Below are 25,626 nucleotides of genomic sequence, written 5' to 3' on the forward strand. Positions count from 1 at the left end.
CAGCCTCAAAGCTTCGCATAATTTTCCAGCCGAATTCCCCTGTCGGCTGGTCGGCTGGCCGGCTGGTCGGGGGTGAGGCGGCAGGCGGCGTGCAACAATAACAATTCATTAAACCCATTAGCAAATGCAAATATTTATGCAATTAATTAAGTTTTAATTACAATTGTCGGCACTTGGCCAGCGGCATACACGTCGTATGCGTACTCCTCTCCGAAGTGGAACAAATCAAGGTAATTAAATTTGAAACACTTGCCAAAACCCAACTAAAAGAAGGAACCGACAGGCGACAACCGACAACCGACAGGCGACAAACAAACATTGAATCCAACTTTAAACGGATTTGCGGAGAGGAAGGAGAGGAAGGAGAAAGGAGAAGCCGGGAGAAAACTAAGAGAAATGGAAACGCTGGAGGGGCTAAAGTTGAAGCGAAAAATAGCAAATAATAGTGACATGACGAAATACAATCATAATCATGGCACAATGCGACGACCACAGAGCAACAAAACTACAAGAAAATAAAAAGCAAAATGGAGAAAAACTTTTGCCATAAACAACGACGAGCGGGGGGCTGCAGGGGGGGGCCGCAGAGGGGGCTGCAGAGGAGGAGAGAGAGAGAGCAAATAACAAGCAGCATAATAGAGCTGAAGCTGAAAGAAAAACTAAGATACTCTCTGGCCGGGGCCAGAGGATAGACAACAGAAGGAGCAAAGCAGACGATGGGGCAGGGGCAGGGGCAGGGGCAGGGGCATGGGGATGGGGCAAAGGAAAACGGAGGAAACGGGACAACCACAACAGCAATAATAATGGCATATAAATGAAGTAACAAACATTGTTTTCCTTTGACATAACTCATTAACCACCAGCGAGGAGCAAAAAGAGCTGCAGGAGCAGGACCACGACCAGGAGCAGACACCAGACACCAGACAGAGACCAAAAGAACTAGGAATGCACCCAGCGGATGATGACGACGACGATTCCAGGGCAGATGGAGGGCGTCCAGGGAGCATTCTGGCTGCCACATTCCAGCGCTGTCCCGTCTGGAGCAGCAGCACGTTCCCGGCTCCCAAATGGGCCCGTTGGTGGCCGCTCGCACATCTTAATAGACCTCAAATCTACCAGTCGCCGAGCAACTAAATTTCTTAATTAATACAATGAGCAGGGGCAGGGGCAGGGGCAGGAGGGGCAGGGAAAGAGGCAGAGCTGGAGGTAGACATTCAGCGGGGCCACAAATGTCTGCAATTATTTTTGCATGCCACTCGAAGGGCACAACAGCAGCTGGCAAAAATCTAGCTCCCGACAGCGCGACCACAACCGCAACAAGCCGTCAAGCCCCCCAGCAATCCCCCAGCCCCCAGCCCCGTCCCCTTCCCCCTACCCCTTTCTCCTGCTGCTGCCATGTCAGCAAGTTTCACCGCAAAACGTCTCCCTGTAAATGAAGAAATTCCTGCTGTTGTCGCCTGCCTGGCTGTTGTCTCCGCAGCCGGAACTGGAGCTGAGGCTGGAGCTGGAACTGGAACTGGAACTGGAACCGCCAGTCTTGGGTGGGGGGCAGCTGCAACTCCGTTGATTTGACTGCCATGAAACGGCAGAAAGCGAGTGCGGCGGGGCAGGGCCTAATTAGGTGCCGGACCGGACTCAATCAGCGTGTAAGCAATTGCCAATACGTGATTTGGCAAAACCCAAAACGCCCCCCAAACGCACACAGACACACAGGGAGGGGGGGCGTGGCAGATCACAGCTGCGTAATCGATTTTCAAGTGTGAATCGTGGGCCCCGAAACTTATTTGCGGCCATTTTTTAATCTACACTTGAACGCGGGCCTGGCATGCGGCCGGGAAGGGCCTGGCCGGGGCCGGGCCGGGCCCGTATTTGCTCAACGTGATGAGATTTTGTGGTCGGCCCCCAGCCCCTGCCGCAGCCCCCACTTTATTTACATTTTTTTTTTTTGTGGAGGCTCCCTATTGATCTTTGGGCTCTGGCATTCGTGGTTTCCTCTCAACGCCTCAGAGCGGACAACAGAATCCGGCTCAAGGCTCAAGTAATTTTTTCCCATTTCCAGCTCTTGGCCAGCAACGCAACAGCTGCCGGCAGCCGGCAGGCGGTGGAGGGCGGAAGGCAAAAGGAAAACTTTTCAGACCATACGGAAAATGCACGAAAAAATATGTTTATAATATGGAAAAAGGGAGAAGAAGCATATTACAAATATCAAAAGTGGCTCAAACTCTCTGGAAATGGGGCGGGGGGGGGATATCGAAACTATGGTTTATGGATTATCACGGCTTGCCTTAGGGTGGGGCTGTCCCTAACTCCTACCAAGCCCTTTAGTCGGCTATTGACAGTGTAATTGTCTTGACTGCAAGTCCCTTAGGTTTCAAGAACATCTACCCAGAGGCTATGGGTGTTCTGTTGAGGCATATTTGTATTTAACTCAAGCCAAAGCCCTGCCGAATCCATTTCGGATATTGTGGCCCCTGAAAGCGCATCACTTTTCAGTCCGCAACAGTGACTGCCAGCTGTGAGTACACACTGCCGTTTGCGGGCACCTGCTAGCCCCCCCGGGACGGGCATATTTTCGGGGCAGGGTGGGGGGATCTTCTAGTACTCGCACTCGCACGACATCAACGTCGAGGGCAAAGTTTAGTCTAATGCTCTTAACGCTCATGTCTCGCTCAGGCCCGCTCTCATGGATTTGTCGCCTGTCTGTTTGCCTTCGTCTTAGCTTCGCCTCTTTCGCTCATTCTTTCGCCGCCTCTCCGAGGGGGGGCCTGATGCCTGATGCCTGTCGCCGCCCATGGACATCTCCCTCTACTTAACAAATCGACAGACGTCGCGCAAGTTTTGACATGTCTCCCCAGTTGTAAGGCGCTGAGAGTAGTTCCGTGTCCGGGTCCGTGTCCGTGTCCGGGTCCGGGTCCGAGTGCGAGTGCATAGTGCCATCATAGTGCCATGTTCGGCATGGAATCCGCTCCATTTCGGGGACTGTCTGTCGTCTGGCAGATAAAACATAATTTCAAATAAATGCATTTTAATATCAGCTCCCCCACGCCTGCCCCTCCACGCCTGCCCCCCTGTGAAAGTCAGGCTTTTGCCGTAAATCAAATGAATTATTGAAGCCCTCCGCATGGAGCATGCACCGTGGACCGTGGACCAGTGTCAGTCACTTTAAAATGTCTGTTGCCATCAAAAATGCCTTTTTCCCCCCATATCTGATTTATCGGTTCATCGGCGGTGGCGTGGGCGGGGGCGGGGGCGGGAGGGGCACAGTAAGCTCTTCCGTAATTGCATTAAATGGCATGGAACCGAATCCATCACAGGGCACAACAAGAAACACACTCTGCGGGGGTGGAGAGGGGGGTGCGGGGGTGGGGTATTGTTTTTTCGGCAGGCGAAAAAAATATCATCGCGTTCAACGTTCAGCGCACAAAATTCCAATTTATTTTAATTGATTTATTAATGATTGAAATATTGTTACAAATGTATTTTTCGACTGTCGCAGCCCCGCATCCCCGCAGCCCCCTCCACCTTTCCGTCTCTCGCCATCAACTTTTATTATCCGCCGGAATGGGTCTGATGAGGCGAATGAATGCAATTTACAAGACGGGCCGACAGATCGGACCGAGTATTTGGGCCAGCCTTCGAGGGAGACTAATCGAAGCCCCCGATCGACATCCCTTCTTCCTCTTCGTTAAGGCTCAGACCCTGGGAGACGGCCCTAGACATCAGGGATGAGCCAGAGGAGCCAGATGCAGAGGATGCACCTGCTTATCCAGCCATGTGCCCCTCCCCATCCCCCTTGCCGCCTCTGGCGTTGCACATTTGCGACTTTGCCTGAAGATTAGGCGGCATAATTATGCAATTTCCTCTTTAACGCTCACCCAGACAGACACAAAAGAGTTGAATTCAATAAAATTTGCATTTAACCACAAAAACAACCTCTTCAGCGACGGCCCCTCCCGCAGCCCGCCCCGTCCCCTAAGCCCGGAGGCGGCTGCAGACACAGAAAAAAGTTAAGATGAAAGCTTAACAAAGGCGAGACTTGCCAAGAGATAGGGATAGAGGGGGGTGGGGGGAGACAGTGCAAGACAGAGACTTATGTAAATTGAAATTCAAGTGCAGAAAAACAACAACCACAGGAACAGGAACAAGAGAGCCACACCAACAGCTGAAAAAGTGACTGAAAAGGCAAAACCGAGCCGAAGAAATTTTCATTCATTTCAAATTACGCTGTATGTGTCGGCCCCCCGCCCCGCCCCCGCGGCACCACAGCCCCTCTGGACATAATTGAAGGCTTAAGGGGGCCACGGCGCTGACGGTTGACCCACCAATTGGCTGGCTGGCTGGCTGGCTGGCTGGCCCCTCCCCCTTCTCGTTGCCCCAGAGTGAAAATTCAATTTCATGCCGCGTGACACAAAGACAAAGCCCAGGCAGGAGTGAGGGGTGGGGTGGGGGGATGCAATCGGGAAGACGACCGACGGAAGGACAAAAGGACATCCCCAGTTGACATTCAAAAATGTGCGCACTTGGCTCAAAAGAATTTCAAATTAGCCACTTTTCCTCAACAAATTAAAACGCAGCCAAGTGCGGTGGCAGGGGCGGTGGCAGAGGCGGGGCAGGGGCGGGGCAGGGGCAGCGGCAGGGGCAGAGAACAAATGGCAAAGGAAGTCGAGAATCCAGGTGGTCAGAGCCGCAGCTGGCGACAATTTAAAGTCAAGTGGGGGTCGGGCATTGAGCAAAAAATAATTGCCGAGCAAAACGCACTTGAAATCGCAGACAAGTGCCACGGCACGGCATGCAGAGGGGTGGCTCCAACTTCGATCTTTGCATTAGCGTCATTTACACAATCCGTGTGCCCCCCATGCCCCATGCCCCCCATACCCCCCTGTAGTTAACAATGCCAGGCGACAGAGACAGAGTCAGAGCCAGAGACAAGTGGCTAAATTTCCATGGAAAAGCGAAGGAACCACAAGGGCTCCGCAGAAGTCCCGCAATTGAGTATCGAGCCCGCACTAATGGTCGCAGTCGAGGGCCGGGACTCGAGCATATGGATATCCCACGGATATGAGAGCCGGTCCGAGTGCTGCCTTGGATTAGAGGGTTTTCCAGGCATAGATTAGGGTCCAGATACTCATCGAATGGAAATCTGTTGCTAAAAACACTGTATTCCCTGGACTTCGGTCCAATTAAGGCTCTTGTGGGACCGACTCAGCCCCCCAAGGCATCAAGGAACACCCCTTCGGGCTCTCGTAGTCAACGCAACGGTTTCATTGACAAATAAGATGCCTTTCCCTAAGAACCAAGCAAGGATTTAATAACGATTCAAGCCAGCAAAAGACCACTATATATACTCGTAGAAGAAACCCCAAATTCCAACACCTAAACTGAAAAGAAAGTAAAAGCCTAGGGCAAGAAGTCATCTGCCTGCGAGGGACTGCTGGTGGTGTCCGCCTCCTTGGTGGCCTCGGGATCGTGCTGCTCCTTGAGCTGCTGCCGGCACTGATGGATCCTGAAGGCCGTCTCGCATTTGTTGGAGCCACGGATCGCGTGGCACTGGCGCTCTGGCCAGGCGGCCGGATTGCTGGCGTCCGACAGGAGGCCGATCAGGTCGCGCTCCACGAAGACGCCGTCGTGCAGGAGGCCCATCTGCTCGTAGAGGCAGTGGGTGAAGCACTGGACGGGCTCGGAGGGATGCGAGAGGTCGTGCTGCTGGAGGGCAATGTCCGTCTGCTCGCCACACAGGCGGACCATGGCCTCGCTGAGGGGACGCGGTGCCTCATCGGCCACTGTCAGGCCCAGATTGAGGTTCACCTTGGCATAGCGGCCCTGCGGAAGGACCAGAGAGCAGTGAGCAGTGAGCAGTCAGCAGGGAGTAGCCTCCTCTAGGGGAAGTCCTTCTTTCAGCACTCACCTCGGCCAGGACCGTCAGACAGGCCATCAGCAGCAGCACCACCGAAGCACGATTCATGTTGGATTGTAGTTCCGTTTCTGGGGCCCCACTCTCTGCTTATATACGCACCCACCCACCCACCACTCGGTCATTAGTCAGTCAGACATTTTAATGGCAAATATCAATTCAATGAGCCGAGCCGAGGCCCATTCCGGGAGGCCTTTTGTGCGGCCAACGGCGCAGTTTTAATAATGCAAAAGTAACAAACCAAATCAAACCAAACCAAACAGAACTCCAACTCCAGCTCCAACTCCAACTACAGCACCAACTCCAGCTCAAACTCGAAATGGAATCGATGCCGAAAGTACGAGAGTTACTTGAGAGTCCTTCAACAAATCCCCGACTGCCAGTGGCAGCGGCAAGTTCTCTGCCAAAACGAAGAAAAAACTGCCCAAGTTTTCAACAAAATGTTGAAACAAAACAAGAAGAAGATCGGCCCGAAAGTTTGGGGCAAACCAAGTCCGAAATTGGGGATACTCTTGCGGCACAGAGATGTGTCTGTGCTACAAATCGAATATCATACACTTATCCTGGATAGTTTTAGACTTAATTCAAAGCCGAACAGTGCAGACTTTTCCTCGGAGTGCAATGCATTCCTATATGTTTCCTTATAAGGTATTTGGTGCGTGTGCACGCACTCGTAGATCTTCGAATGGAGTTCTGCCATCAAGCCTGACGCTCCCCCCCGGAAACGGGAATACTAATAACCAAAGTACAGTCAACAACTTTGGATATTCATGCATGAGTATGTGTGTGCTTGTGTGTGTGCTTGTGTGTGTGCTTGTGTGTGTGTGTACTTGTGGGTGTTTCGGGCACTTCCGTTCGGCTGTTGCGCCATTTTTGGCTGCGACTATTTCCGCTGGTCGCATTAACTGCAGGCGCATAACTTTTCCAATTTGCTTTTGGCAATTATTGATATAAGCCAACAGCAACAGAGGCAGCAGAGGCAGCAACAGTAGCGGCAACTTGAACGAGCTTCTGTCTGCCACTTCAGTCGGCCCCAGCACTCACCGCCCCCCGCTGCCCGCTCCCCGCTCTCCGCCTGGGACCCAATCATGTTTGCTTTGGTCCAAGCATATTTTCCTGCATTCTGCGCATATTTGTGCAACATTCTGAAAATTCTTGAACAAAGTTTTCGTTATTATTGCCATTTTGGCCGACTCTTTTGGTGGCAAGGGGGGGGCCAGGGGGCCAGGGGGCAGGGAGTCAGTGGGCTCAGAGGCTGCCACTTTGATTACTTTTGCAGTTGCCGTTAGTTGCAATTAGTTGGTTCATTAGAAGAGCAGTAGAAGAGCCCCTGCCCCCGTCCCCGTGCCCGTCCCCGCCCCTCTTCCCATAGGAATTCACACACTTAATTAGCAGCCAGCTGCAGGCGGCAAGGGGGGCGGCGGGGCAACTCTCACTGATTGCAGGGATGGGCAGCATGTATCTGAGTATCTTTAAGACGCACGGACTGGACTGTTTGTCTATGCAAATCGCCTGCCAACCCGAAGCTCCTCAATTCTTTTCCTCCCGACCCTGCCACTGGGGCACTCCGGAGGGGGAGTGTGTGAGCCACAGCTCTGTTGCATATTTGTTGCATAATGCCAACTTATGCACTGGCACATTGTTGACCAGTCGTCTGGCATCTGGCAACTTGCAACTGACATCCCTCTGGCAAAGGGTTTCGGGATGTTGGAAAAATCTACAAATCGCATGCCGCAAAACAAAAGCAAAAGAAAAGCAAAAGCAAAGGACAAGACAGGGACAGGCACAGGGACAGGGACACGACTGAATAGATGGATGGTTAGATGCAGGACCGAATGCTTAGAGGGATATCTCGACGGATGGATGGATGGATGGCTGGATGGTTGAGTGTAAGGGAATCTCCTCTGCATACCGACATTATTCCACGTCAGTGCCCGGCGGAGCACATTTCAAATTGGAAAGAAAGCACGAATGAAGAGAAAGCAAGCTGAGGAAATGTGGCGGGGGGCGGAGGGGGCATGAATGTAGGAGAATGCGGGAGGGGAAACTCGGGTAAATTCTCAGGCGAAATTGCATCGAATAAGAAATAAATAAGTAAATAGTTGAGATGCTTCTCGCAGCACCTCCCCCCGGCCCACTCCCCCCTCCCCCCTCTATCTCTCTCTCTCTCTCTGAGGTCTAATTTTTATCCCTACCCTTCAGCATGCAAATCACACACACACACACACACACAGCTGAAATCAGAATGAAGTAAACGTGGCCAAAAGCAAATATGACATTTCAGTCAGCCAAGTAAATAAATGTTAGGCGGCACAAACGGAACGTGCCACAGCCGCTCGGCAAACGCCGGTGACGGTGCGGGGCCCCTCCCGGGTCAGCGGCAGCTTAGACCTTGCTCCAGTTACCCCACAGCTCCAGCACCTGAGCACACAGCAGTGAAGAGTCACTTTATGTGTGGCCGATATCCGAGGAGGGCAGACCGCAGAGCAGGGCCTGGATCCAAGAGGCGCCCCGTTGGGTGGCACATCCATCGCATCTGGTTTAACCGTTGGGTTCTTGGCCTAACCCAGAGAATAAATTGCAATATTTTCAGTATTTAAAAGACTTCTTAGGACACGAATATTTGATGTGAGAATCTGTTCCACCATCGGTGGTTCCACCATTAATCTCTGCCTTAACCCGCAATCAACAACTTTTCTATTTCTCAATCGTTGTTTGTCCTTTGAATATCTGTCACTGTTTCCCAGTCACTGGTTCTGTGGCCGATCACACGTCCTCCGTTTCGGCCATATCTGTTTGCCATTTCCATTTCCAGACTCGGCGTCGTTTCCTTTTCTTTTTAGCCTACAAATAATTGTATTAAAATGGGAATTTTTTCAATTTGAGAGAATGTCGTGACAGGACTCGACGGCAGGACATGTGACAGCCGGGAGCGGAGCGGCGAGGAGAGCGGAGCGGAGAGCGGAGAGCGGGAGAGACAGAGAATGAAGTTGTGGCACGCATTGTTTGGCTGCCTGAAAGAAGGGACAGCGACAACTTACCCCATGAGCCGCATGTGAGACATGACTCCAGTTTGTCTCTCCCCCTTCCCCTTCCCCTTGCCCTCTCTCGCTGCCCCTCTCTCGCTGCCCCTCTCTCTCTGTGGCATTCTTTGGCTGACTTTGCAGCAAGCGAATTGTTTGATAATGACACTGACATGATGCTGCACTGACAACTACTCGTAGGCACAAGAAACTGGAGCTCCAGCCGCAACGCAGGCTGCTGCTCCAACTCCAACCCCCCGCCTCCCCCCCGCCACCCGCCTGGCGGTCCATTGAGGCAACTGTTGTCTGGGCCACGAAATTATATACGAGAATTAGTTGAAACGACCGCCGCTGGCGAATGCGAATTTTCTATGCTACCGCATGCTTTTCCGCCTTTTCCGTTTGCCCCCCGTTTGCCCCCCGTCTCCCCCCATTTTCCCCGCCTGATCTCATTTCGGTTTTCCCTAGTTCGCTTTTTTGGGAGGCCAGTGCAAGCGGCGCTCTAAATTAAGTTTTAAGCAACATGTCTGCAAAAATCATGCCCCAGGACAACAGGGACCCCGCACCGCCCCCCCCCCCCTCCCCCCCTGCCGATCCTCTACTCCCTCTCCTTGGTTGCTGTCGCTGGCAGTCGCAACGTTTTATTCTCGGTTTTCTTTTCTTTTATTTTCTTTTCTGTATTCCGTATTTGAGGAATGGAAATTGTGTTTTTGTGTATGTTTGCTGCAGTGGTCTTCCTTGTCCTTCGTCGTGCAGCAGTTCCTTGAGAAGCTGTGCTCTCCTTCCCCTGGCCCAGCCCCTGCCCCAGCCGCAGCTCCATCTCCGGCTGTACAGCGCCTGCCACCGTCTTCTGCTGCCAGCAGCTCCCCCCGTACTCCATTTGCTTCCCGCATTGTATTCCGCCGTGCTATTTACACTGGCGCGCCGTCAACAGTCGCCCCGGCAGTGGCTCTTCCTGTGCCTACTTCTGTGTGTTTGCCGGGGACTGTACTTCTCGGGAGTCTGGCTGTATTTGTGTATTTGTCTTTTAGTTTATTGTGCGGCAGCTAGGCAACTTTTGCCTTTTGTATTTGCGCTCCATTGAGGCAAGGAATTCAATTTTAAAATCCCCTATTCCTATTCCTATTCCTATCCCAAAAAAACACATACCTGGAGTGAGCAGAGTGCACAGGACTCGAGGTCCTGCTGGCTGCATTTGATTACGGACAAATGGCAAATGTTTCATGTTGAAATGATCAGTGGCAGGAGCTTCCCGCCCGCCGCCTGCCGCCCGCCGCCTGCCGCCCGATGAGAGCTAATTAAACCTAAGCGAACATCAAGCATACGCCACGTTGAGCAAACAGGAAGCCAGGAAGAAAGGCAGCGGCTTAGACAACCGACTTAATGGGGGATAAGCCGGCAAACACTTGGCTGGCAATTAATTAAAAGGAGCCACCGCCGCCGCCACCGCCGCCGCCAACCAGCTCGAAACCCAGTCAAATATTTGGCTCTTAAATGCAGCACCAGAGGACCCCTGGAAAAGCCGATTTTATTGCAAAAAGAAAGAGGAGACGGGCAAAACAGCAATGATAAAAGCAGGAGGCGATGCCGATGCCGATGGAAGCTACATGTGTTGCAGCGTCGTCCGGAAGTCGTCCACCAACTGCTTCATGGCCATCGTGCAGCCCACAATCCCAAAGACGAGTCCCACGACGATGAGCAGGAGGTCGCGCACCAGCTTCCACCTGAGACGCCCGTAGCCGACGTCGTAGTTGAGGAAGATGTCTATCAGGGCCGGACAGAGCAGGTTCAGATTGCTCAGAGAGAAGGCGCCCTCCAGCTCGGTGAGGGCGGCCAGATTGGGCACGCCCACAGCCACCAGACCTGCGCGGAAGAAGGAGCTGTGAGTGGCCTTCAGGGCAGTGGCTGGAGCAGCGATGCCGACCTGTGAGCAGCAGAAAGCTGAGGCGCACCGCATACTCCTGGAGAGTGTGGTACCTCCCCTTCTCTGTGGCTTCACTGTAGTCGCTGAAGATCACCGTGATCACCACGAAGCCGTTGAGGGGATAGCTCAGGAAGATTCCCGTGGCAATGAAGACTTTGATCAGCTGCGAAAGACTGTGAGAGATCGAGCGAGAGATCGAGCGAGAGTGAGCGAAACTTGGGACGGGATTCTTACATTTCATTCTGCGGTATGTTCAGGGTTATGCTGGCCTCCACGATCTCGCCGAACCGCCAATAGCCCATGATGCCGAAGAATATGTTGGAGAGGAGGATGAAGAAGACGGAGACATTCAGAACACCGAACATCCCCAGATAGCTCTGGGGCTGGGCCATGTTCGCCTCCACAACCAGCATCTACGGAGAAGAGGATCAGTAGATCAGTAGCAGCCCCGATGCGGCGAAAAAGGGATACTCACCGAGCCCACGGCTGTCAGGGAGAAGGAGGCGATGCCGAAGAAGACCAGCCACTCGCTGGGGCATGTGGTCAGCTGGCGCTCGCGGGGATCGGGCAGCCCGCTGAAGAGGTAGTACATGATGAAGGCAAAGCCCCCGTAGAGCAGGAAGTTGGAGACCAAGTTGAGGGGCACCAGGTACTTGAGACGCCGGATCAGGAAGAGGGGCAGCAGGAGCAGGCACGCGCCCAGGACGTAGTAGCGCTCGTTGTACTTGCCGCCGTAGTAGTCGCCGATCTCCTTGAAGTTCTTGGCCACGAACACCAGGTAGACGGTGCACAGCCCGAACTGGCCGAAGACCAGGACACAGGCGGTCAGGAGGCCGGCGGTGCGGCCGAAGCGGTGCACCCACTTGGGCCCCAGCTCGTAGGCAATCTGCACGGCCTCCGGCATGGACACCTGCGGCACTCGGCGCCTGCGACAGCACTCGGTCATGCCGGCGATCTGTCCGCGGAAGAGACCGGAAACCAATGAGAAATCGGGGCGGGGGGCTGTCCACAGCCACTTACAGACCAGCAAATGGATGGAGTACGTCAGCAGGATCATCAGCAGGACCGAAAAGAGGACGCCCCCCAGAACGCCCGAGTGGCGGAAGGCCAGCGGCATGGCCAGGATTCCGGTGCCAATCACGCACTTCAGCAGGGATATGACGGCATCGCAGTTGCTGGGGAAGTGTGCGAACGGATTCAACGAGGGGAAGGGAAGGGAAGAGCAAAGGGCAACTCACGTCAGCGGCACCTCCACGGTTCGCTTCTCGTACGGATTGTAGATGAAGAACGACGACCTGGAGCGACTGCAGGGAGGACAAGTTTGAATCCAGGAATCCAGGAACCCCAAACCAGTAGCCCCAAAAACACTCACATTTCGGTTAAAGCCAGTTCCGTTGGCTCCGCCTGCTCCGGCCTTGGCTTGGGCTCCATTCCCCCAGAGAACTTCGAAAGGAAAGGCGACGCAGAGAGAAGGACCAAAGCCAAGCAAAGGGAAAACGAAAAAGTGTCTCGCCCTTTTGACAGCAATTTCAAATTAGTTCAGTCGATTCCCCGCAACTGCCGGCAGCTGCGCACACATTCAATTCACTTAGAACGAATCAGAGCCGGCGCCGGAAATGCCCGCCACTGCGGCACAATCAAAATGGCTGCACATGCGCGGCCATTATCGTAATAAGTGCAACTTATGGCCAGCCTTGGGGCGCTGCAGGGCATAAACTGCCCCAACTAACGGCGGTCGTGCGGTTGGGAGCGGGGGCAGGGAGAGGCCAACGAAGCCCTCAAAGCCGCATCTCTAAGGCCACAGTGAGATCTGTACCCTCTAGGAGTCCTACCCTACAATACCCTGCAAAAATGAGTCTTGAGAGGACCCAACTGATTGCCAGGATATCCAGGCTCCACTGTCTCCATTCCCCGTTCCCCAGTGGACGATTGCCGAGCCCGAATGTGCATTTCCGCGTCCGCATTTAGTTGTAGCTGCAGTTGTGCCTGTCTGTCTGTGTGTGTGTGCGAACTTAACAGTAAATTGAATTAAAATTTATTGTGCAAATTGCAGAATTCCGAAAGCGCGTAGTGCAGCCCCAAAGCCAAAGCCAAAGCGAAAGCCAAAGCCAAAGCCGGAACACGCGCTGACGGCAGTCGCCGAATGTCAGGCAAAGACATCGGCGCAAATCCAATACAAATAAAATTAAGTAAAAATGCACACAGCGCCAGGATGCGGGAGGGGTGCTGTGTGGGGTGGGGGGTGGGGCATGGGGGTGCGGAGTGTTTGGCAGAGAAATATGCAAATGTGATATTGTCGCTGGGCGACATTTACAACAATTACAATAACAACGACAGAGGAGGATGGGGATGGGGAAGGGGATACCTGTGGGGGCGGAGACGGAGTCGGAGACGGAGACGGCACCTAACTGCGTGCGACATGTGACACGATATTCAAATAAAGGCGCACGGCGCACAGCGCACTGCTGGGGCGCTGCTGGGGAGGCGTGGCATTTATAGCATATATTTTGCATAAAGGGAAATATGCAGCAGTGGCAGTGGCAGTGGCAGTGGCAGAAGCAGCAGTTACTACTGGAAAAGAAAACGAGCGACGGCAGCGCAGCAGCAGAAATCAAATAAAACAAATTTGGAATTTTACAGCAGACAAGGACGGAAGGAAGCAACGAAGGATCCCCAAGAACTGCTTATGTGCAGCGCGACAATGCTGGGTCCCAGTCCCAGTCCCAGGCCCAGACCCAGACCCAGTCCTGGCTGCTGGCTCCTGGCTGAGTCCTTCTCTGGACTGCCTCCACATGTTCCTTAAACTGTCACCAAATGTGTGTGAGTGTACGTGTGTGTGTGTGGAAGTATGCCGGGGTGAGAGAGTCTTTGTGTCTGTCCGGGTGTGTATGTTAGGGAAACAAACAGACTGACATTCAATTTAAATTCCTATACAAATAATTGCATGGCATTGGCGGGGGCCTGGAGGGGGCGATTGCTAACGGCAGATTGCAGCTCTGAGATAAAAAAGTCTAACCTGAACTACAGTTGATTTGCTTTGTGCAAAAGGCACGAGGGACCAGACCCCAAACTGAAAGCATCCAAGATGTTGCACAGAACTAAGGGGATTCACACTGCAGCAGAGCGGGAGGATTGCACCAGAGCCGCTGAATCGTCATATCCCCATCCCCAATATAATTATTCACACGCCGTTTTTGCACAGACTCTTTCAAAGCACAGACTAATTTGCTTAGCCCAATGTCATTGGCCAGACCAGACCAGGCCAGGCCAGACCAGACCAGAAAGTCATCCTGCAAATAATTATAAATTCCTTGCGGTGCTCGTCTGCCTGCCGGAGCTGAGCTGCTCCTCCACTATTATTCCGGGGCTCATCATCCGTCTCTAAGCCAAAAATAAATTCCATTTCAACGCAAATTTTCCCAATGCAGCGCACGCACGCAGGACGAGCAGGACGAGCAGGATGTGCTGGCTTTTGTCCTTGGCAATCGGCGTTCACCTGGCACGCCATCCCAAACATTATCACTGCGGTTATCCCAGCAGCGTCGTCGTCATCATCAAATGTTATCAACAGCTTAGCGACACAAAGCGGGGCAGGCGTGGCAGGCGTGGCAGGCGGGGTGGGGGGTACAAAAAACTTTGCAAGTGCGCCACGTTCCGCTGCAGTTGCTCCTGCTGGTGCATCCTGGCAATGCCCCTTCCTCGTACCGCACCGCACCGCACCACACCGTACTGTGGCATGCACCGCGTGCTTCCCCATTCTGTGCGCATCAATGATTTTGATCAGATTTACTGAAGCCGCCTGTCTATGTCCAGCAACGCCACCGCACAACTCCCCCCCCCCCCCCCCCCCACAGCGCCTGCTATGTATTTTTGCATTTATAATGAAATTCATCGTTCATTTTTCATACTTGCACAAAGTGGATTTTTATTAGATTCCCATTTCTCTTTTTTCCCCACTTCCTGCGCTGCTTCTTCCGCCGTTTTGAGTCCGTCCCGTCCTTTTCCAGATTTTTCTGATTTTGTTTCTGCGTAGCCGCATGGCACGAAATTAATGCGGTTTGGAGCTCTCTGGAGCTCCATATGGAGCGAGGCCACGGAACACATCCGGTGCAGGGCACTTACATTTTTTCATCGCGAAAAGAAAACACAATATTCTAGCTGAAAGTGCACTTCAATTGAATTATCGGTAATTGATAATCGAGAAAGTTAATTGGTGCAGATTGGGTTGGGAAATAAATACACAAATAATTGAATTGCTAGAATGTTTGGGTTACTAGAGTAGAGTAGAGCGGAGAATTGTGTGTGGGGCCTTTGTTTATTAAATACAAAATATAGTCCCATAAGAGACTGAAATTGCTCGTCGCTGATTTGATATCACTCAAACTCTCCCTCTCGCGTTTATTCGCCGGAAGCGAATTCGCCCTAGCTCGGCTTCTGTTTTGCAGCTCAGCCCGCCGATCTGCTTCGTGCTCGAAATAATTCGCCCCCGCTCGTTCTAGCTTTGCGCTCTCAATTGTGCGCCCTTTCTCTGCTGTGATGATTCGCCTGGTCGCGAATTCGCCGTCGCCTCGTTTTTGCTTTCTCTAGGGATCGGATCGGATTGCAATTGGAAAGAGTCAGCCTACAGACATACATACATACATATATGTACACATGTATGTACATGTATGCGTGTGTATATTAACCGTATATGCACGGTTAACTCTGATTTCCATTTATAAGAATGCATATTATTTGCTCTGTATAATAAGCCAAAGTATTGAAATTGAATACTGACAGCTCCATACGTCCTTTCTTGCTTTTAAGAACTGGAAAAGTTCACATTTCACAGCGCGTGGCGTGGCATGGCTTCATTTATTATATTATGCATATTTTCCACACAATTTTTCACTGCTGCTGGAGCGTGTTGTGTGTGTGGGGGGGGGAGAAACTATTTGGAAAACAAACGCAACGCAACGCACACACACACACCACTCGGCGAATTTTCTATTAAATAAACTGTCAGTCATTGACGTTGGTGCGTCTCCAACGTGTGTCCTGTCCTCTGCCTCTACCTCCGCCTCCGCCTCCGCCTCCAAGTGCCAATGCGAAAGTCATACACGATGATGTTTCAAATAATTGCACACCCCGGCTCAACTCTCCCTCTTTGCTCCTTCCAGTGAACGGGAAAAATATTAACAGCATTTTTAGCGAGAGGCACGCAAAAACAAAGGATAAGACTAGCAGGTCCCTTCGCATATTATTTTCTGGTCTTCTGCCGGGGTATGTGTCGCCTGTCTGGAGCGTAATTGAAAGCTACACGTAGAATATTAGACAGAGCAAAAGGTTGAGTACATTATGCGGTCACGAAACGTGAGCGTACACAGAATTTCTATTAATCCTCGGAACGAAACTGACAATGAATAGCGGAGATACAAATAACCTATAAAATAAATACGTTAAAAACGAGTTTAAGAGTTCGCGCGCATGTTAGCTCACTGACAAAAGCTAGCTCACACAGATTTAGGTGCTGTTAGGCGCGAAATTTCGCGCTTACATTTGAATTTAACAGTGCCATAACATATGTCAGTACAGTGTATAGTTTGTGGCGAGGAATACGAGGCAAGGCGCGACACTGTCCTTCAGGGACTGCCGCGGCACATCCTTGGACAAGTCCTTGGGAAACTTGAGCAGCCGACTTAGACCGAAGTAGACCCTTATACCTACCACAAATATGCCTACCAGCAGCGCACCTGCTTCTCCAGCTTCTAGGGCTGATGGATCTTGAAGCACCACCCACTTTGGCCAGCGTGGTCTGACCGTTGTGTTGGCCGTAAACTAAAAAAGCGTTGTTGTGGCGTTGTTCAGGTTCTCTCTTCAGGAGGAAGTACGTTCTAGGCGTCAAATCCCCCTCCGAAGGTCATTACTGGCTGGATTCTTGTAGTTCAATTTCTGCGGCTTAATGGACCAATATGCCTACATACGCATGAGCATGAGCTTGCCCAAAAGCTGTCTGCTGGATCAAGAAAATGTCAAGGAAATATGCTACTAAGTATTTAGAGACCAGGATTTGGCCTATTCTTATATCATCATCGTTGGGATCTTGACTGCTTATATAGTGAGTACAGTTTTGAAGAAGCATCAAATGGAACTCCCTTAATCCGTTTCTACACTACAATGTTCCAGCTTTGCAAACAGCTGCTTGACTTAAGTGAATATGTATCCGAGAACCGCCCTAATTTTTCCCAGCATAGCACTGACTGGGTTGAGCTGACAGTTGAGTTTCAGAACAGAAGATAGTTCATCAATGATCTGAAAACTTATTAAAATAGGCAAAAGTGATATTTTTGGGTATTTTTTACTCACTATTTACTAATTTCTTTACTATTTTCTCCTATAAGAAAGACGATTCTTGATTAAAGTTCCTCCTAGTCTCTCTTGACAGCCAACTAAGTTGTTTGCCAATGAAGTGATGACGAAGTGATTTATAAACAAAACACATGGACAAATCGTACGCTCGCATACGTTTCTTTGTAGGGGCAGATTGTAGGCAGATCGGAGGAGCTGCTATCCATCGACGCATTGGAAGATGTTTGAATAAAAAACACCCTCAGGCTTTGGTCGTTAGTTGCTCCAAGAATTTTCGTATTTAGGTATAATTATGTATGAGTATGTGCGAGTTACTTAGTTCTATACAAATGTATAGTTGTCGCATCTAATATTGTTATTTTTTTTACAATAAAGTGTGTAGCCGCCGAAATCAATTGCCAATTATCCCACAATAAATAAAAATACCGATATGCGTCTATGAGAATAATTAGTTCATGCAGTTATCAACAGATGGCGCCTATAAGGGATACCCGCGTATATACAAAACGATCATGCACCTGTTTTAATAAAGGGGGTATATCCGTTTGTTTATCGGTATACGAGACACATACACATACATAAGAAAATCAAAGCAATCGTTGCAGCAGTATTTAAAATAGGCCAGTCAGGTAGAAAATTGATTCACTAATCGGATAAAATTATGTGAATATTACTATCCAGCTAGTAATATTAAACCGAATATCAAAAAAGACGAATTTGATAGAACTTGAATAATTCGTCAGTATATTTATGGTATATTTGCGGTATTTCTGAGGGTTAGAGGGTCATACTGCTGCTCTCTACTACAACGAAGAAATGAGTCGTGATATGGAATGGCCTATAAAAGGGGGTAGGGACAACAGGCAAAAACAGCCAAGCCAAGGCAAATAGCAAGGCTCGTCCGAACCCCACCTCGCGAGTGATGGCAAAAGGGGTGGACTTTACCTTGCATGCGTTTCTTTTTTTAGGCGGTTGGTCCCACTGTGCATACCCTATTTTCCCTCCCAATATGTAGCAAATGTGTAGTTACCGAGTAGTTGCGATGTAATTACTTGAACAAAATGTAAATAATGAAGAAACGAACATGTAGTATATGTAGTATAAAGCCGCGGTCACACTGGTGAAACAAAAAAAAAACAAGAACGAAAAAGAAAGTTGGCGATTTTTGGTTTACGTGTAAATTACTAACTAATATACGCGAAGTTGCTATAACTAAAGTGAGTGTACCCGATCAGAATAATCCGGGACTGCTAAATCGGCAGTTATTAACACACTGCAAGTGCTATTTGAAAGTAAAACATGGGTAACCAGAGTGACGTAGATCTCGCAAATGTACACACATCGGGCGGGCACGCACTCACATTGAATCTTGCAGAAATTTATGTGCATAGCTATGCAGATGCTTGAGAATTTAATACTGAAATACTAAAGCGAGCACTTGCAACGTTAGATTAAAGTAAAGCTGACCTCATGCCCTGTGATGCAACTGCTGCTGTATTGATTTTGCCCACTTTCACCTCTTACTAAATTCGGTTTCGCTAAAAACCGCGGCAGATTGTCATACGCGTCAGAAATAGGAACGGAACGCACCGCTGCGCAGTGAACTTCGTTACCCGATGTAAATTAGGCAGATAGATACTATAACATGTACTATATATGTATACAGCGGGCATATAGCAAAGTCATTACCTGACGAGGCGACCAAGAAGAAGGGAGGGGGACGCGGAGGGGCCAATGTCAGTGGCTGCTTAAAATGTGTGTGCTTTTCAAATTAGATTCAAAGCTCCACTAGCTAGCCCAGCCACTAGTGGGTACCGTTTCGCCCTCGACTCCTCACATCATTTAGTTTGAAGAAATTTTGGGAGAAAGTTAAGCTGGTAGGCAGCTGCTGCCCTTCGATAACCGGTTCATCACAGCCCAACCACTTGTTTGACAAGTGAAAGACTGTGGACCACTGTCCAGGTAGTGCATAGCCCAGTGCCAGCCTCCCCCTTAATCTGGAGAGAGGCTTATTCTTGGGGACTAACGTAAGCCCCGTTGTCTGTCGCTCTTAAATCTCCCAATCTCCCAAATCTCCAAAGACAGCGAGGCACCCGAACAGCTTGTGCTCGCGCTCGCGCTCGCGCCTAAGTCGTCGCACGAAGGCAGGCGCTGACGAGGCGGTCGCTGACGCTGACGCTGCCTGCCCTGTTGCTTAGCTTTTGTTTCCCTTTCGTGGCTGGTGCTTGCGCATATTTGATTTCAGTTTACTTCCAAACTCGACATCGTGCAGGTTGACAGACACACAGGTTTCCAAGTGATTCGATTCCAGAAATAAAACACCGGACACCAACACACGCACCACACACACACACACCGTCAGAAATACCTATTGCACTTGCACACTCACACACAAACACTCTAACGGGCGGCTCCGTCTCTAATCAATTCTAAGTAAATACTTGTAAAATCAAAGTTTGAAAGTACAGACAAAAGTCAAACGGTACGGCACGACACGGGGTGGGGTGGGGTCCATATTTGCCATTGAATTCCGATCCATGCCTATATCCTATGTTTCTCTCTTTCTACCCTTGACAGCATCTGGGATGTCGGCGAAAGCAATCACTGAAGCCACGGGCAAGGATATCCTGAACCGTCACCTCAATGTCCATGGCGCAGGCGCGGCCACTTGTCGCTTTGCCACAGTCAATGCCGACACAGACTGGTCCAAGCTGAGTGTCGATCAGCCCTGGTTGCTGACCACGGTGAGTTCCATTTAAAAATAGCCTAACGGATCCCTAATCAGCAGTAGCAGCAGCAGCAGCAGAAGCAGCAGCAGCAACCGTTAATTAGGCCAGCGTCGGCCACAAACATTCGACGTTGTCATTGAACTTGACCCCGCAAAAGCGGGGACAGGCGAACGTGGGGACGGCGGGATCTCTGCACGCCATCCCCGGATGACTAAGCCGGCGCTGGCCTCCACCTGATAAGCAGCATGTTGCGAGCGCCAGGCGACCGAGTGATTCTGATAGAAGGGCGGATTGGCTGCGCGGTTTTTTCGGGTGGCGTTTGTTTATCGGCGTGCATGATTATTGAACACTATTGGCTATAGCTATAGCTAGAGGTCGTGTGGCGTGTGGCGTGTGGCGTGGTCGTCACTTGAGAGCTGGGGAGCACGATAAGTGCTACTGCTGCTCACAATAGAATTACTCAATCTTGTAGATTCGTAGCGGAAATTCACTCGCGTTTTATCGGTCATTGAAAGCGAGAAATCTGAAATCTTCGAAATGTCGCGTGATGTTTTTATTGTTTGCGGAAGGGCAAAAACACAAAAGGCGCTGACGATGCTCCCCGGCTTCTTCCGAAAGTAAACACTTATTCTTTTTGAAAGTTCTGTCTTGCACTACCATTTTGTGTTGCCTGACGACTCGGATGACATTTGCTAAATTTACACTCGTACGATTTTCTAATAGGCATCTCCGACAACATCTGTGTTTTCGCGTATAGTGTACCCGGGGATTGTCATTGTCAATGACGAGGCGCTGGCTGTGTGGCCGGCCTGACCCTTGGGGACGCTCGCTCGCTATCGCCTGATCTGGCTCCACACACATACACACACACAGTTGCTGAGTTGCTGAGAAACCGGCTTCTCTCGCTGTCCGTTCAAGTTCAATGATTTATTGGCTATTATTATACTCGCACTCGTATGTTATCAACAGTTTAATTAACATTTCGATTTTGGGGATGCTCTCCTTTGTTGCAGCCGCTGGTGGTCAAGCCCGACCAGTTGATCAAGCGTCGCGGCAAACTGGGACTGATTGGCGTGAAGAAGAGCTTTGAGCAGGTGAAACAATGGATTGGCGAGCGCATCAACAAGGATCAGAAGATCGGCAATGCCGTGGGCAAGCTGCGGAACTTCATCATCGAACCCTTTCTGCCACACACCGACGTAAGTGCCACAGCACACTCTTTTTCAATCTCAATTGAGTCGAATCCGACCCCTTAACTGTTTTCTGCTCTGTCCCAGGCGGAGGAAATGTACGTGTGCATCTATTCCCATCGATCGGCGGACACGATTCTGTTCTATCATCAGGGTGGCGTGGACATTGGCGATGTGGATGCCAAGGCCGTGAAGCTGGATGTCCCAGTGAACAGTGACCTCTCGCTGGCCGATGTCAAGAGCAAGCTGCTCAAGGAGGTCAAGGATGCCAGCCAGAGGGAGCGCATTGCCAAATTCATTGGCGCCTTGTATGCGACGTTCGTGGACTTGTACTTCACATATCTGGAGATCAATCCCCTGGTGGTGACGGCCGACAATCTGTACATACTGGACCTGGCCGCCAAGCTGGACTCGACGGCTGACTTTATCTGCCGTCCCAAGTGGGGAGAGATCGATTATCCGCCACCTTTTGGCCGCGATGCCTATCCCGAGGAGGCCTACATCGCCGATTTGGATGCCAAGAGCGGGGCCTCGCTCAAGCTCACGATTCTGAATCGGAATGGTCGCATCTGGACGATGGTGGCGGGCGGCGGTGCCAGCGTGATCTATTCGGACACCATTTGCGATCTGGGCGGCGCCTCAGAGCTGGCAAACTATGGCGAGTACAGTGGTGCCCCATCCGAGCAGCAGACGTACGAGTACGCCAAGACCATACTCAACCTGATGACCTCCTCGCCCAAGCACCCCGATGGCAAGGTGCTGATAACCGGCGGTGGCATTGCCAACTTCACAAACGTTGCCGCGACCTTCCAAGGTGATATATACCTATATACTTATATATATCTTATCAGCCATCGATCAATATTGTACTCATTCCTCATCCCAGGCATCATCACGGCCCTCCGTGAGTTCCAGCCAAAGCTGGTCGAGCACAATGTCTCGATCTTTGTGCGCCGCGCTGGGCCCAACTATCAGGAGGGTCTGCGCCGCATGCGTGACTTTGGCGGCACCTTGGGCATACCGCTGCACGTGTTTGGGCCCGAAACACACATGACTGCCATTTGCGGAATGGCCCTGGGCAAGCGGCCCATCCCGAAGGTGGCCAGTGTGGAGTTCTCCACCGCCAATTTTCTGCTTCCTGGCGGCCAGCAGGCGCAGGCTGATCTCAAGGCGGCCAGCGATGCCAGCAGCGAGGCCCTGGGCTCCGGTAAGTGAAATGGAATGGAATTAGAATGGCATCTGAACGTGAAATCTGTTGTATGGTGTGTGTGTACCCCAAAGGAGATCACTAATCCATTCTAGCAGTAATCGTATATACAATCTTATTTTTAATCGTTTGTATCCTTGCTGAGGCATCGATGGCATTGATTGTCCTGCACTTATCTGATCTCTCTCTCTCTCTTTTTATTCTCTCTGTATTTTGTATGTATTTGCATTGATCGCTCTCGCCCTCGCCCTCGACTACCGACAACAACAAATATTGTCATCACATAAAAAACAAACAAAAATAACAATCCACATAAACCTCGATCAAAAAATCAAAAACCAATTTGAAATGCTCGTTTGGCCAATCAACCCGAAACTGCACCGCGAATCCTCATACACCCCGTGTTTGTATATCGTATATATCGTATCTGTATCTGTATCTGTATCGTATTTGTATATGTTTCCGTTATTTGTGTATCTTTTATCCTGGTTTGATCTCGCTCTCTACTCCTCCTCCATATCATCATTATAATCGAACTCTCGACTCGACTCGACTTCATTCTGGGATCAAAAATCAAAAAGCCCTGAGCTCGACCGCAGCTAAATCGATTAAACTACCACCTATCTCAGCAGATGAGGCGGACAATGGCAGCAGTGCCAGCAGTGCCAGCGGGCATCGCAATGGCTCGAGCCTAACTCGAAAGTTCTTCTCCAACACCACCAAGGCGATTGTGTGGGGCATGCAGCAGCGTGCGGTGCAGTCGATGCTTGACTTTGATTTTATCTGCAGGCAAGCATTCAGAATATTTAGAATATATAACCCTAAGTAAAGCTCCCTCTTTAACGTATGTATATGTTCTCCCTGCAGACGCGAAGAACCCTCTGTGGTGGCAATGGTGTATCCATTCACCGGCGATCACAAGCAGAAATACTATTGGGGCCACAAGGAGATCCTCATTCCCGTCTACAAGAAGATGTCCGACGCCATCCACAAGAACAAGGAGGTCGATGTCTTGGTGAGCTTTGCCTCCCTGCGCAGTGCCTACGAGTCGACGCTGGAGGTGCTAGAGTTCCCCCAGATACGCACCGTTGCCATCATTGCCGAGGGCATACCCGAGAACATGACACGCAAACTGATCCTTGAGGCCGACAAGAAGGGTGTGGCCATAATCGGACCCGCCACAGTGGGCGGCGTTAAGCCAGGCTGCTTCAAGATCGGCAACACTGGCGGCATGCTGGACAACATTCTCCACTCGAAACTTTATCGTCCGGGCAGCGTGGCCTATGTCTCTCGCTCCGGCGGCATGTCCAACGAGCTGAACAACATCATATCGAAGGCCACCGACGGTGTGATCGAGGGCATTGCCATTGGCGGCGATCGGTACCCAGGATCCACGTTCATGGACCACATAATGCGCTACCAGGCCGATCCGGAGACCAAGCTGATTGTGCTTTTGGGCGAGGTGGGCGGCACCGAGGAGTACGATGTGTGCGCCGCTCTCCAGGACGGACGCATCACCAAGCCACTGGTGGCCTGGTGCATCGGCACCTGTGCCAGCATGTTCACCTCTGAGGTACAGTTCGGACACGCCGGATCCTGCGCCAACTCAGACCGCGAAACGGCCACGGCCAAGAACAAGGCTCTACGGGAGGCGCGTGCCTATGTCCCAGACTCCTTCGACACGCTCGGCGAGCTCATCCACCACGTGTATAGTGAGCTGGTGAAGACGGGCCGTGTGGTGCCCAAGGAGGAGGTGCCGCCACCGACCGTGCCCATGGACTACTCGTGGGCCCGGGAGCTGGGTCTCATCCGCAAGCCAGCGTCGTTCATGACCTCGATTTGCGATGAGCGTGGCCAGGAGCTGATCTACGCGGGTATGCCCATCTCGGAGGTGCTCAGCAAGGATGTGGGCATTGGCGGTGTCATCTCGCTACTCTGGTTCCAGCGCTGTCTGCCCTCGTACGTGTGCAAGTTCTTCGAAATGTGTCTCATGGTGACGGCCGATCACGGACCTGCTGTCTCTGGCGCCCACAACACCATTGTGTGTGCCCGTGCCGGAAAGGATCTGGTGTCTTCCGTTGTCAGTGGCCTGCTGACAATTGTAAGTGGAATAAAATGCGTTTCCTTTGCTGAAAGACTTATAAAAAATTCGAATTTTCAGGGTGATCGGTTTGGTGGTGCTCTGGATGGCTCAGCGAGGCAGTTCTCGGAGGCCTACGACACCAATTTGCATCCCATGGAGTTTGTGAACAAGATGCGCAAGGAGGGGAAACTGATACTGGGCATTGGGCATCGCGTCAAGTCGATTAACAATCCCGATGTGCGTGTGAAAATCATCAAGGAATTTGTCCTCGAGAACTTCCCGGCCTGTCCGCTGCTCAGATACGCCCTGGAGGTCGAGAAGATCACTACCAACAAGAAGCCGAATTTGATTTTGAATGTGGATGGTGTGATAGCCACTGCTTTCGTTGATATGCTCCGCAACAGTGGATCTTTCACAAGGTAGGACGCGAGACAGAATATTCTGTATGAGAATGTACCTATAATTTATGGATCCTTAAATTTTATTTTCCAGCGAGGAGGCGCAGGAGTACATCAATGTGGGTGCCATCAACTCTCTGTTTGTGCTGGGCCGTAGCATAGGTTTCATCGGCCATTATATGGACCAGAAGCGTCTCAAGCAGGGTCTCTATCGCCATCCATGGGACGACATCTCCTATGTCATTCCCGAGCAATACAACTAAGAACATACCATACCCGTGGCGGAGGAGCTAGCCCTGATGTTATATATTTATATACACCTACATATATATATATATCATATATATATTATTCGGAAGTTGTTGTAGTTAAGCACAGATTTACGATGTTAAGCAAAAACGGAGGAGTTGGTCACAACACAAACACACACACACATACACACTCCATTAGCTGGTTATCTTCGCGTAGGATGTGACGGAACATTCTCTTATAATTTCGACCGTCTCTCCCTCTTTCTCCCTCCCAGTCCCTTTTCTCTCACCTATGCCTGCATTTAAAGTTAAGTTATCAAACGTTTAGCCCATGTTGTTTCTTGTAATCTGTTATAGATGGGTGTGTCTTGAAGAAACACCAGGGGGAAGGGCAGGGTCGTTTTCAATTAGAGGAACAACATCACAGCCTAATATTATTTCATATTTCTTTTATACCTTACCTTAGCTTGGAGCCACAAGAGAATAAATTGTTGCAAAAAGCTTAATTCCTTCAATTTTGTCGCTTCTTTTTAACATGCAATATTTTGTTAAACCAAGCTCC

At 50.8% G+C, this 25,626-nt stretch overlaps 3 protein-coding genes across 10 annotated transcripts; 1 reads left to right on the forward strand and 2 right to left on the reverse strand.

The window, feature by feature from the left end:
• Positions 1-5,342: 5,342 nt before the first annotated feature.
• Obp47a (Odorant-binding protein 47a) lies at positions 5,343-5,984 on the reverse strand. Its single transcript, XM_001361982.2, has 2 exons — positions 5,906-5,984; positions 5,343-5,820 (listed from the first exon to the last, which is right to left on the reverse strand). The coding sequence occupies exons 1-2, from the start codon at positions 5,960-5,962 to the stop codon at positions 5,398-5,400; spliced, it is 480 nt and encodes a 159-aa protein (XP_001362019.2). The 5' UTR covers positions 5,963-5,984; the 3' UTR covers positions 5,343-5,397.
• A 4,440-nt stretch (positions 5,985-10,424) lies between these two features.
• polyph (polyphemus) lies at positions 10,425-12,404 on the reverse strand. 4 transcript variants are annotated; one of them, XM_001361983.4, is made up of 7 exons: positions 12,231-12,399; positions 12,097-12,162; positions 11,883-12,033; positions 11,334-11,813; positions 11,093-11,271; positions 10,859-11,031; positions 10,425-10,797 (listed from the first exon to the last, which is right to left on the reverse strand). In XM_001361983.4, the coding sequence occupies exons 1-7, from the start codon at positions 12,287-12,289 to the stop codon at positions 10,538-10,540; spliced, it is 1,368 nt and encodes a 455-aa protein (XP_001362020.2). In that variant the 5' UTR covers positions 12,290-12,399; the 3' UTR covers positions 10,425-10,537. The 4 variants fall into 4 exon arrangements, with proteins under 4 accessions (XP_001362020.2, XP_015040764.1, XP_033234425.1 ...); XM_015185278.2 differs by having other exon boundaries at positions 11,334-12,033; positions 12,231-12,404; XM_015185279.2 differs by lacking the exon at positions 10,425-10,797 and having other exon boundaries at positions 10,893-11,031; positions 11,879-12,033; positions 12,231-12,404.
• A 5,892-nt stretch (positions 12,405-18,296) lies between these two features.
• ATPCL (ATP-citrate synthase) lies at positions 18,297-25,570 on the forward strand. 5 transcript variants are annotated; one of them, XM_015185280.2, is made up of 9 exons: positions 18,297-18,423; positions 19,784-19,950; positions 20,949-21,134; positions 21,213-21,939; positions 22,012-22,332; positions 22,914-23,121; positions 23,200-24,433; positions 24,494-24,834; positions 24,908-25,076. In XM_015185280.2, exons 2-9 carry the CDS (start codon positions 19,792-19,794, stop codon positions 25,074-25,076), a joined length of 3,345 nt encoding a protein of 1,114 aa, XP_015040766.1. In that variant the 5' UTR covers positions 18,297-18,423; positions 19,784-19,791. The 5 variants fall into 5 exon arrangements, with proteins under 5 accessions (XP_015040766.1, XP_015040769.1, XP_015040768.1 ...); XM_015185283.2 differs by lacking the exon at positions 18,297-18,423 and adding an exon at positions 19,446-19,639; XM_015185282.2 differs by lacking the exon at positions 18,297-18,423 and adding an exon at positions 19,447-19,688 and having other exon boundaries at positions 24,908-25,570.
• Positions 25,571-25,626: the final 56 nt, after the last annotated feature.

The sequence above is a fragment of the Drosophila pseudoobscura genome, chromosome 3, assembly GCF_009870125.1.
Source record: "Drosophila pseudoobscura strain MV-25-SWS-2005 chromosome 3, UCI_Dpse_MV25, whole genome shotgun sequence".
Taxonomy (NCBI): domain Eukaryota; kingdom Metazoa; phylum Arthropoda; class Insecta; order Diptera; family Drosophilidae; genus Drosophila; species Drosophila pseudoobscura.

Excerpts from the sequence above, each read along its gene's own strand:
- Obp47a (XM_001361982.2), bottom strand. The coding sequence starts at position 5,962 with ATGAATCGTGCTTCGGTGGTGCTGCTGCTGATGGCCTGTCTGACGGTC. Across the intron at positions 5,821-5,905 it reads GTCTGACGGTCCTGGCCGAG|GGCCGCTATGCCAAGGTGAA; the intron begins GTGAGTGCTGAA and ends GTCCTTCCGCAG.
- polyph (XM_015185278.2), bottom strand. The coding sequence starts at position 12,289 with ATGGAGCCCAAGCCAAGGCCGGAGCAGGCGGAGCCAACGGAACTGGCT. Across the intron at positions 11,032-11,092 it reads AACATACCGCAGAATGAAAT|TCTTTCGCAGCTGATCAAAG; the intron begins GTAAGAATCCCG and ends GATCTCTCACAG. Across the intron at positions 10,798-10,858 it reads CAGCTTTCTGCTGCTCACAG|GTCTGGTGGCTGTGGGCGTG; the intron begins GTCGGCATCGCT and ends TCTTCCGCGCAG.
- ATPCL (XM_015185280.2), top strand. The coding sequence starts at position 19,792 with ATGTCGGCGAAAGCAATCACTGAAGCCACGGGCAAGGATATCCTGAAC. Across the intron at positions 21,135-21,212 it reads CCTTTCTGCCACACACCGAC|GCGGAGGAAATGTACGTGTG; the intron begins GTAAGTGCCACA and ends GCTCTGTCCCAG. Across the intron at positions 21,940-22,011 it reads CGTTGCCGCGACCTTCCAAG|GCATCATCACGGCCCTCCGT; the intron begins GTGATATATACC and ends TCCTCATCCCAG.